This window comes from Anguilla anguilla, chromosome 1 (assembly GCF_013347855.1).
Source record: "Anguilla anguilla isolate fAngAng1 chromosome 1, fAngAng1.pri, whole genome shotgun sequence".
Lineage (NCBI taxonomy): Eukaryota > Metazoa > Chordata > Actinopteri > Anguilliformes > Anguillidae > Anguilla > Anguilla anguilla.
In genome coordinates this window covers 40,509,701-40,522,203 of record NC_049201.1, presented here as the reverse complement: position 1 = coordinate 40,522,203, position 12,503 = coordinate 40,509,701, and the positions used below count along the sequence as shown (strand labels likewise).

The following is a 12,503-nucleotide window of genomic DNA, read 5'->3' as shown; positions in this document are numbered from 1 at the left end:
TCATATGTGTGTGCGTGTGTGTGAGAGAGAGAAAAAAACATTCTGTAAATTAATACAACACAGCAATACTGTATATCCTTTGTTAGGAAGAAAAGCCAAACTGCGTTTTGTTAAGGTATTTCTGACAGATGAATAACAAAACCAATCACAAATTAAAGCATGTTACATAAGGCTACCCCTTATTATTTATATTAAATAATTATGACACAAAATGCAAAACATCAACACCCTTTGTGTCCTCCATGCACTGCTGTCGGTGATTGCAGCAGACGACACAGTGACATAAGTGTTTATCCACCTTTAAAAATTGTATTCCACTCAGTGCTTCATTCTGCTAAGAATGTGGTTGTGTGGCTGGAGGACATGCACACCATTCTAGTCTCCAGGCTGCAGACTGTGACAGTCATGGCAATTACTTATTCGGTATTTTTTATTACTTACATACGGTACATGTTTTTACTGCTAGTCTGTAGCCATGGTTAGAAATACATAAACATGAAATATTTTGATCATACATTTCCACACATGTAAACCACTCTACCATAGGTTGGTAAACAAATATTCAACATGTTTTTCAGGCATGAGCAATAATTTTTAATATCTAATGGCTTCAGAATTCTCCTGGTATGACATTACATAGGATCACAATTGGCTAAAGCTGACATTCTAGCCATAAGAAGTCAAGCAAGACTTGTGGTTCTGAATAACTGCTGTGTAAGGACAGATAACTTAAGAGTCAATATTTACGAGTGCCTCAAATCTGGCACCAACTTAAAACATCCCTTCACATGTATAATGTAGAAGTGAGACCAACCAGATATAGATTTTAAATATTACAGGAGTGTAAGTAAGTTTTAAGTTCTCAGAGCTTATATTCAACACCCGTTTACTGTGCTGTGAGATAGTGCTGGAACAGCACAGAATATTTGCCAATAATATTGTATGGTGCAAATATGCTAAATACACGTGGTTGAGCTGTGTCCTTCTGTGGTGTAATTATATGTATATCTGTGTTAAAAGAATGTGTGTGTGCATGTGCCAAATCATTCTAAACTTTTTTATATTGGATACAAATTACATTCTGAAGTTGTAGCTGTTGTGGCTTGGTCTGTATGTATGTATTTCAGAAATGCTTGCAAGGGTCTTGTCAATTTTGGATAAAACAAAGTGAAGCTGTGTGGAGTCATACAAATACTGTATTATACGCTACCCAAAATTCAAGTATGTTAAGGCTACCATTTTAAGAAGTTTAACTTCATAGGAGTCAATGAATGACATAATGGTTGCCTCTAAATCCAATGTTGTACAATGAATCTACCTCTAAGAGATTACGTTAACCTAACATAACCATACAGCATTACCCCTGCCCATTCCTTTTTAGATCATAAGAAAATAAAGCAATTTTGTAGCTTTCTTTTATCATTCGCTAGGTAAGAAATCACCTGCTTTGTATGTTAGCAGGTTTAATGCAAAATAAAAGTATGCAGAACTGCATAGCAAAATTATTTGTAGACAGCCCAATTCACTTGCACACACATTGACTGGAATCTCATAGTACAACAGTCCATCTTCTGAATACTAATTTTATCACAAATGCTTTGCTTAACAGTTGGTTTGGTACCATACCTGTATCTATATCCTAATTAAAATCACCTGAAAATGAAGACGTAGTACAAACCTGATTTGCTGTGTCAACCATCAACCTAATAGTTTTACATCAGCTCCATGTAATTTGTGTTGCCAGTAGTAACCAAACCTGTTCCTGGAGATCTACTGTCCGTTGGTTTTCACTCTAACCCAAACAAAGCACACGCCATTCAGCAGCAAGAGATCTTGTTGAGCTGCTAATTAGAGGAGTCCAGTGTGCCAAATTAAGGTAATGAAATGAAAACATACAGGATGGTAGACCTTGAGGAACAGGGTTGGTTACCACTATTCTAAGCATTCCGTCATTCCACGTGCCATTTCACATTTGGGGTTGCTTGACGTGGTAGGAGAGATTCAGTGCTTGAAGGACAATCACTGCCTTAGAAAACTAGTGAATTGCCAGAAACTGATGTGTGTTTGTGTCTCAGTGCTGTGAAAACTGAGATCAGAGTTCATGGATATATTTCAGCGCATTGTGCTGCATTCAAAAAGAAATGGCAAATGGGCATAATGGTTGCCAGAACCTTTTATGGGCTTACATTTAAGAAATATTTTTTCTACAAATTCTTTAGTTCTTTTTAATATGGTCTTGCATAACTGAATGGTCAAAATAAAAGATGTTTCCTGCAGAACAAATTGTTTGTTTTTTTTATGGACTTCAAGAGAAGTGTTTCTGTTTCAGCATGCTTGGGCAGCACAAGGGAACAAATACTCACCATACCGTATTTCCCGTGAAATAAAAAACAAGAGAGATTCAAAATCATTTATTTTAAATGAATGTCTCATGAAATAAAAACAGTCATACAAGCAGCCAGTTATACTAAAGATGGTCAAAAACTAAATATTACAGATAAGAGGGGGAAAAAAAAAAGTAAGAAAAATTAATGGAATTAAAAATACAACCATGTTCAGAGAGTAAGAGCATCAACACACACTTTATGTGACAAAAGGCTGACCATTTGCCTTAGAATTGTCTTGGATACAGCTGCAATAAAGTTACAAGAAGTACTAGGAGGATATAATCTCTAGTCCTCCTCCCAATCCTCTCTTGCCCACTCTGGAATCCTAGTGCTGTACTCAAAGTCTGGCCCTTTGTAACGCAGTGCATGGAGGTACATGACTAACTCCTTCTCTGTAGGATCTGGCCGCACTAGCTTACATTCTGTGCATAAATGATCTCGGACCTGAGTGGCAATCCCTGCACAACTGGACAATTCCTGGGACTGTGATTGGTTTTGAGTCTGTATAGAGTCTGCTTTTATATACACCACTTCCTTTTCTGAGTTATCTGTGCCAGTCTGCATAAAGACTGCATCTCTGCCCCCTAAGTCACATGCAGGCAGGTTGGTTGTAGCAGAAACAACCTCCTTTCTGCTATTACCGGCATTTTTTTCCAGATCCTCTGGGTTGGGTTTGGGATCCATGCAGGTGTGCGATGCATGGGACTCTACCCCAGGCACACCAAGGGTGTTTACTGACCCTATGTCTGCACAGTCAGCACTTCCACTCTGATTAGAGGCTGAAATAGCTAGACCTTCACCAGCACTGTGGCTACGTCCCTGTGCGAGGCCGTCGTCAGGGAGATCCAGGAGGTGCAGGCTCTCCTTGGAGTTGTGCTCCTCTATCAGTGCCTGGAGAAGCTGCTCATCGTTCAGCCCCACTACTCCCCCCTTGGCCCGGGTTGGGCCCCAGGCTGAGGATCCATAAATGGGGTCATTAAGGATGGGGTGGCCCAGGAACTGTAGGTGGACACGAATCTGGTGTGTGCGGCCCGTGTGTGGAAGGCAGCGCACCACACTGGAGCACCCGTTCCAGCTGAGCCTCTGGAAGACCGTACGGCAAGGCTTTCCCTTGGGGTCTACACGACACACCCCGACCTTGAAGGACACCACCAGGATGGGCTCCTCACAGACCAGCTCTTCCTCTGGGAACTGCCCCTCCACCCGGCATAAATACTCCTTCTCCAGCTGAAGGGGGAGGCAACACCAATACATCACATCCACAGCATTAAATGCATTAAAAAAAAGCATAAAAGTCAAATCAATAACTTCTTCAAGATGCACTAGGAATGCATATTATCTTATATAATCTATGATTATTGAAAAAATCTAGGTTAAGGTTAAAAATTGGTTAACACCAACACATTTTACTTCTCAGCCTCTGACTTCTGTTGAAAACATGCTTAAGTTTATTTACAATGCAGGCTTTACCCTTTTCCATTTGCTTAATCTTCTTCAGAAATAGTTTATGTTCAGTGACCAGATGGCCCCCACTCATTTCACACGTCAGTTTATAATTAATCAGTCATTCCACAGGAAATGGACCACAGTCGGGCCTGTTCCTCATAATGCGTACGAGTATTGGATTGATTGACTGCTCATCAGATATGTGCCTACTCGATCTTTTTTATTTTTTCATAAATCCTATACATGTCCAACTATGTGTCAGAACATGGCTTCATTTATTCATTTATAATATGTATTTAAAAAAAAGAAAAAAAGAATTGTTTTAAAATTGAAGAAATTTATTTATCTAATATGAACAGAATAACGGAAAATACATTTTGAAACGCATGTTTTGATTACAATATCTTCCTAATGCTAGTAATCAATTTGGAATCAAGAACATTATGTGAACACAATCTGTCAAATAATTGAAAATTACATTCCTGCTCAGAATTCCTTCATTTTAATATACAAATATACATTCCTTACCTATCTGTAAAGATTAAAACTGAAGCTAGAGCTCCACATACAAAATAGTTATTATTAAATAAATAATCAATGATCATCAAAATTGGCCGCCTTTTACTGCATCATTTTCAGATGTCTATATGTCAGGGAAAAATCCAAATAAGAATTTAACTCTTTTTGTAAGATTATAAGGGCATCAAAAATAAGTTATTCGTACCTAAAAAAAAACAAGTCATCAATGCAAAATAATGGTTATAAATGTATACTGGCGATACATCTTCAACAGAAGAAAATCACATATGGGCATATTTTTTCAGCTACATTCATCATTTCAGGGAGATATGTACACTGCTAATTTGTAAAATTGGATGTCACTCTCACATAACTCCTTCATGTTAAAATGATTACGTTTTATATGGTTATGTCTACTTGAATGTCAAACAGTCTTTGGCCACCAGAGTTTGCTGTTCTGGTTCAGTGTTCCAACAAAAAAAAAAGAACTACTGACCTGCTTTAAAAAACAACAATTGTTTTAAATAAATAATTGCTTTGGGGATATATATATATAAGATTATATTTCCAATGGCTTATAGTTGTGAAATGTCACCCCCTTGCCTACATTGCATCAAGATATGGTTCAAAATCAGGATTAAGAACAAACTGAGGTTAACCATGCAGGAATTCCATAAGGACGAAGACCTGGTGCACATATCAGCATTATATAACTAGGTTTTATTTTTGAATGCATCATGAGCAGGGCTTGACATTAACAATCACCACGCACCAAATGCGGGTTGAATTTGGCAATGGCGTGTAACTCATTCACTCTTGTAAGGTGCTTGGCCGGCAGCATTTTCAATGAAAATTTTTTTTGTAGTTTAAACGGCATCTGAAATAGTTGCATCTGAAAAAGTCAATTTGTGATGATAGTACTCCCATGAATACTGAGTGCACATTGCGTGCTCATCCCATTGGCCAACTACTTCACCCCTCGCTCTCACTTCCTCAGTGGACAAGGCGAACTCAGCCGAAATCAAACAACAGCTGCTTCATATACAAATGTGTGTAGGCTATATTTATACTCATGGTGGCTTCAAAGTGTTTGTTTAGTGACACACCAGATTTGGATCAGGAAACACGGAAGCGATATCAATTGCAGCACCAAACAGACAAATCAACGATGGTTAGGTCAAGGAACATGAACTCTGACCACAGACAGTTCTGTGACCTGGACAGATGTATATCCATTATTTTGAAGTCGCTTTAGTTTCCCAGTGAGCATAAGCTTGAATTTAGATGGAATGGAGGGGTGGAAATCAAAAGTAACCACATGTGCTGACACTGTCTTTAAAATTAGGTTGGATAAGTTGCGTAATATTACAGTGTTGGGCAACATAGCTGACAGGCTCCAGGCTTACAGCCCCAAGCAAACTATGTGGCTTTGTTTTGGGATGTAGCTTTGAAACTCTGGAATTTGGAGTATGAAAACGAACAGACATGACCACCAGGTGTTGACAACCAAAACTGAAAAATGAGATAGACACTTTAAAGATTTTTATTGATCTAACTTTCATATGTACTACAGTCATCCATCTATCGATTATCTATACCTGCTTATCCGGGCCAGGGTCGTGGGGGTGCTGGAGCCTATCCCAGCATGCATTGGGTGAGAGGCAGGAATAATCCCTGGACAGGCCACCAATCTATCGCAGGGCACACACACCATTCACTCACCATTCACACACACTCATACCTATGGGCAATTTACAGGCCGGATTCAAACCCAGAGCCTTCTTGCAGTGAATATTCTAGTTCTCACTATTGCATAAACCATCAAATGATTTCATTAGCTTCTGGGTGACCATTGTAAAACAAACTGTGATTGGCGATCTGACCTGTCTGTCACGGACGAGCTGGTCCAGCCTCTTGGACACCTCCAGGGTGCGAGCGAACAGCAGCACGCCAGAGGTCAGGCGGTCAAGCCTGTGGACAGTGTGAAGACTGCACAATCCTCGCTCCTTCCCCAGGATGAAGATAACCGTGTTGTGACGGAACCGGCCACATGGATGAACTGGCAGTGAGGCAGGTTTGTCCACCACAACCACTTCTCCATTGTCCTCCAGAATCTCCAAGGGACGGGCACTAACTGGTGGTTCATGACGGTGAACTGTGTTCCGCATGAAGTCATTGTTCTTAAAGGGAATAAAAGTACAAGGAAAAACAGAATTTATGTTTGAATCCCAAAAGATTTTTTTAACAATGTTCTTCACTAATTTGTATTTTTAGGTGCTAAGACTAGGCTATATATAATTATAAAGGGCTACACCGGTGTCTGAAACGCAGTAAGAAGAGGTTTATCTGCCCTACAATGAATGTCATGCAGAAAATCTAGTTTTCCAAACAAGAAGCAAAAAATTTAATTGTAGTAACAAGATAACTGGGAATTCCATGTGTTTCACACATGGAAGATATGCACATTTCTTATCATTATTTGAGTTATGGTAAATAAGCTTATGTTAGCCAACTGGCTCATCATAGACAAAACAATCCTTGGCATTTTCCATTTTCATTGATGCCCAGCTAGTTAACTTCTGTCTAAACCAGGGCAGCATTTCATCCATTATTTATCATGACCTATCATTTATTCTTATATGATTACCAAGACTTGAAAATAATGATGTTGCATCCAGAGGCTAGACTGGGGGGAGGGGGGGGCCTAGACAGTAAAGCCCATGGGGTTGCTCTGACTGACTTCCACGGTCATCATGTGACCCAAAACTCATAAAACCCAGCCCTCAGTGGACCCTCCGATGCTTGGGGCCTCAGGCAGCTGCATGCTTTGCCTGTTCATTAAGAATCGCCTCTACGAGCATCAAATTCAGTTAGATAAAATTCAAATAGAAACTAAAAATAGGCCTACTTATTCTCATAATATGAAGGCAGTTCCACGTCTTTGGAATACCATAACTTTTTATTACATACCGGCACTTATTTTGATATCAAACCATAAATATCTCTCAAAATGTGTGACCTGACTGTACCCATGGACACATACTAACCAAAATCTCTCGGGTGTCATTCTTGTATGTTTGTACACAGCAAAGCATGCTTGCCTGGTGTCAACGGGCAGATAATGTTACAGGAGGTCACCATTTTCAATAAGGCAGTAGATATATTTAATCATTATATGATTGTACTATAGTGTGCAATATCAACAAGAACTCCCTTTTCATGCATCATCTTCTTGTTTGTGTACAGAGTTTAAAAAAACAGCAACTTCAATTCAAGATAAATAAGGAGAGGCAGATGCACCTATGGGAACACTGAAATAAAGAGATGATTATTCCCATAACTGTATAGCAGCAACCAATAATTGACCATTTTTTTGCTTAAGCGAGGCTGGTGAAATGGTGCCAAGGACAATCTTATGAGAGTCATGCAAAAATTAAATGAAACTGCTACAAATTGGGGGGGAGAACGGTTACCAAAAGACTTGTAATTGTCGACTTTTGTTATTATTCACCAGTACGTTTTCTGGATTCACGTCATCGTTTAGCCTAACTGTTTCTTACAGTAGAAAATTACTGGAAATTTGTCACGTAACAAATGGATAATCAAGGTGATACCTTTTTTTCCAGCAGGAAATCCTGTATGCACTTGCATGCAGTAGCCTATCTGTTTGTTCATACTTAGGATATGATATAGTTATAGATGTGCATATACTGTTCATAATTTGCTCACAATTAACAAAGATAACTAGGAATGTGCATCAAATTTAAGAGAAAGGATTGAGTCAATGATTTTGAGTTTAAGAAAAATCAGTAAGCAATGCAGGCCTATACAGTTAGTCCATCCCCTTAAGAAAAATGAAGTTGTACTCAAGTGTAACTTGAGAAACAAAAAGTGCAGTCCACAAGTAGGCCCTATTTGGACAGTGACCCAATTTTTGCTGTTCTGATTCTGTACTCCAGCACACAAATTGAAATGATGGACATGAGCTTAAAATGCAGACTCAGCTATAATTTCAGGGTATTTACATCTACATTAGGTGATGTTTATAGGAATTACAGCCCTTTTATGCATAATTCCCCCATTTCAGGGGACCAAAAGTAATTGTACAGTTGGCTGCTCAACTATTTCTTGGACAACTAAGTGTTGTTGCATCATTAGTTCATGCACAAGAAAGCTAACAAAAGGTCTAGAGTTGATTGTAGGTATGGTATTTACATTTGGACTCTGTTGCCGTTGCCTCTCAACATGAGGACAAAAGAAGTTTCATTGCTAGTAAAGTAGGCCATCATGAGAATGAAAAGTCAGAATAAATCAGAGATATACCAAAAACATTGGGTGTCAAAATCTACTATATTATAAACTTGTAACAAGCAAGAACACACTGGTGAGCTCAGCAATAACAAACTACCTGGTAGGCCACAGAAACCACTGTACTGGATGACAGAAGAACACTTCCAAACGTGGAGAAAACCCCCTTTTCAACTGTCGAACCGACCAGGAACACTCTCCAGGATGCAGGCACAGATGTGTCAAAGACTATCATAAAGAGAAAACTACACCAGCATAACCTCAGAGGGTTCACTGAAAATGTAAGCCACTGGTAATCCTCAACAGTACAGCCAAGTTATAGTTTGCTAAAAGGTAGATAACTGCACAGTCCTGGCACAAGGTCTTATGGACAGATGCAAGGGCATAATTTATGGGGAGGATAGGGGGGTTACAACCACCCTAATATTTCAAAACAGGCCAAATAACCCTCCACCTCCCCAATAATATAGCATGATGACGACTAAAATAATTTAATAAATATTGGGTTTTTATGATGTGACTGATCAGTTATCTGAAATATTTTCCCCTCAGAATTCACCAAAAAGATCATTCCACAGCTGTTCTTTTAAAAAATGTATTCCCACCGAGAGAATTGAGGTTTTCGGGGTCTATACTTTTCAACACCCTCAATATTCAAACTAAATGAATTATGCCCTTGGATAGATGAGACAAATATTAACCTGAACCAAAGTGAATAAAAAGAGGAAAGTGTAGAGAAAGAAAAGAACTGCTCATGATCCAAAGCACCCCCCTCATCTGTGAAACATGGCTTGGGCAAGTATGGCTGCTACTGGAACTGGCTCACTTCTGTTTACGAATGATGGAACTGAGGTGAGCAGCAGGATTAATTCTGACGTGTGCATAAACATCTTATCTGCTCAGAACCAACCAAATTCCTCAAAACTCATTGGACGGCATTTCAACTTGCAGGAGGACAATGAGCCCAAACATACTGCTAAAGCAACAAAGGAGTTTTTCATAGCTGAAAGTGGAATGTTCTTGGCTGGCCAAGTCAATCATCGAACCTAAATGCAAGTGAACATTCGGTTTACTAAGCCTGAAGATAAAAAGCTGCTTAAACAAGAACTGAAGATGGCCGCAGGTACAGGCCTGACATACTTCAGGCAGTCTTCGAATGCAAAGGATTTGCAAAAGTAGTAAATATGACCACTTTTAGATTATGTTAATTTGTCCAATTATGTATGATCCCCTAAAATGGGTGGACACCTACACAGATCACCCATGGATGGATCTAAATACCCTCAAATAACAGTCTGCACTTTAACCTCATATTCACTGCATCATTTCAAATCCAATGTGCTGGAGTACAGAGCCAACACAACAAAAATTGCAGCATGGACCAAGTCAAATACCTACACCCCCCCCCCCCCCCCCCCCCCCCCCCCAAACCAGAGCAGTCTAGAACCGAGACTGCACGATGGTGACCGCATCAATGGAGGCGAACGCACGCACTTCCTGGGGCAAAAGGGAGGAGCCTCTGTCGCTGGGAGCCAGCATCAGCTTCCCTATTGGTTAATCGAACTGCCTGTCTCAGTGTGCCGGTTCTCCCTAAGAAATTTTTGTTAAGGTGTGGCTCTTTTTTCCATAGGTACAGTCAGGTCACTTATTTTGACGGCTGCTAAATGCCAGCTTATCATAAATGGTGACCCTTATAGCATTGTCTTCCTGTTGACAACAGTCGAACTTGCTGTGTACATACAGACAAGGGATGACATGTTACCTCAGATTTTCTTGAAAGTGGGGGCCGTTTGTCCATGGGAATAGTCAAGAAACATATTTAGGTAGATGTAGAATGCCTTCTTTAACAAATGAGATGAGAATCTACTTTAGAAGTCCCACATAAGCCTACGTAATGAGCTTTTTATCGAAAGCGACGAAAGAAACTAAGGCAGGGTAAGTACCCTTGAAGCTGGTTATGCTCGTTCTCGACAGCCAATGTCTGACATTGCTTAACAGCGACCTCCAGCGATACAGATTTTGGTAGTCACCAATTCCGGTGTAATACATGGTATATTTTTACCCCACTTCAAGCACTGTACATAGAAATTTTGGAGTGGCCTATTTGAAAACACTAAATAAATATTTCACCCAAATCAGGACATAAGTTCTGCAGGAGGTTGTCCATCATACAAAAGTGTCTATTCCAATCCAAAATGTCAATTTTTTTCCCCAATAGGTTTTGCAGTAGTTTACCCGAAAAAGTCTGAAGTGGGATTATGTTAAACGATGCAGTAAGACGTACACAGGAACGTGGTCTGTAATAAACAACGGTCAGAATTTTGAGACATTTTGACTTTGTGGAGAACACTCAATTCAAATGTGCCCTTTTTATTCGTGTTATGAACTTATTTGTTAACAAGCGAGGGAAGAAAACTGGCTTTCACACAGTAAATAACTTACCTTTAGAGTTATATCCAGATCCTCGACTGGGGTCTCGTTCAGTCGGATTCGTCCTAGCTGGACTGCCTGTTCATAATAATCCAACGGCTCTGCTCTGAATTCGGAATTGAACACCTCGCGGAGGCTTTTTCCAATCCAGCGACCTTTGCAGTAAGTCTTGTAGTCAAAGTAATACGGATATACTTTACGGAGACCACCCTCAAAATAGTAGGATGTCTCTTGAAAATGCTCCTGGCTGAAACTCACGCCGGGGTTTCGTTTCTGTGGGGGAGGCACATACCTTTCCCCTGGACGTAGCTTTTTGCCTCCCCCTCCTCTTCTTTTCTTGCCACGATGTTTGTGAAGTTCTTCTTCGCTCTTGCGTTTTTCGCCCTTTTCCTTCATCGCTTTGTCATCGCTGGCAGTGGTCGTTAGATCATTACTTGCATTAAAAATTCCGCCTGCCTCCATTTCACCTGACTGCATTATTGTGTGATACTGGCGACAATTCAGTCTGAATTCATGCGTGATGTCAGACGCTAAGTATCGATAATTGTTGAGCATTTGCAAGTAAACATTTTTAGCGCGAATGTTGAATACGACCTTCGTTACTTTGCTGCAGTTTGCATGGCAGATTATGTTATTTTTATTTATCCTTTCTTGGCTGTACAATAAGGCAGTGAGATTCCGTTTTACATTCCGTACAATCACTATTTGAGATACAATTTTAACCACTGCACCCCACATATAATTCACGTGTACACCCGGAAAGAGAAAGAGTGAGCATGATCCCAATAGGTCATACTTCCGGTTGGGCCTCCTGGCTTGATTTTAAAATAAAAGTTCAATTCGTTTTTTCCCGGTATGTTGTTATTATTATTATTATTATTATTATTTATGTACCGTGTAGGTCAAACTGTAAAGTGTGATCATTAAAAACAAACATACAACAATTAAACAGAAATATTGCCAACTGTCATAAATAACAAAGGGGAAATTCAATTTTTTTAAAAAATGCTTTGCGTTACCTGCAAATTATAATACAAGGCATCATATATGTAATGTCCTGCGTTATATAATAACGCTCCTAAAAAGTTAAATTAACGAGTGAATCGTTGTATTTATATAGCACTTTTCAGAACACTCAAAGTGCTTTACAGTGATGAGTGGGAGCTCGCCTCACCCACCACCAAAGTGTAGCACCCACCTGGGTGATGCACGGCAGCGATTTTGCGCCAGAACGCTCACCACACATTAGCTAAGGTGGAGAGGGAGAGAACATTTTTAAGTTATTCAAATGACTTATCATGATGTAGTTGAAAATCTGTTTCATTAGAAAAGTATTTTGTAATCGGAATTAATGCACTTAGTGACCTGTCACTATCTTTGTCATTTAAAAATCAATCATATATGCAGAGATGT

General features: G+C 39.6%; 1 protein-coding gene across 1 annotated transcript; it reads right to left on the bottom strand.

The window, feature by feature from the left end:
* Positions 1 to 2,396: 2,396 nt before the first annotated feature.
* Positions 2,397 to 11,865, bottom strand: rpusd2 (RNA pseudouridine synthase domain containing 2). Its single transcript, XM_035384179.1, has 3 exons — positions 11,103 to 11,865; positions 6,236 to 6,532; positions 2,397 to 3,614 (listed from the first exon to the last, which is right to left on the bottom strand). The coding sequence occupies exons 1-3, from the start codon at positions 11,826 to 11,828 to the stop codon at positions 2,673 to 2,675; spliced, it is 1,965 nt and encodes a 654-aa protein (XP_035240070.1). The 5' UTR covers positions 11,829 to 11,865; the 3' UTR covers positions 2,397 to 2,672.
* Between the last annotated feature and the right edge of the window lie 638 nt (positions 11,866 to 12,503).

Coding starts and splice junctions, on each gene's coding strand:
- rpusd2 (XM_035384179.1), bottom strand. CDS start 11,828: ATGTGGGGTGCAGTGGTTAAAATTGTATCTCAAATAGTGATTGTACGG. Junction 6,533..11,102: donor ATCTGGATATAACTCTAAAG/GTAAGTTATTTA, acceptor ATTCCCTTTAAG/AACAATGACTTCATGCGGAA. Junction 3,615..6,235: donor AGCTCGTCCGTGACAGACAG/GTCAGATCGCCA, acceptor CTCCCCCTTCAG/CTGGAGAAGGAGTATTTATG.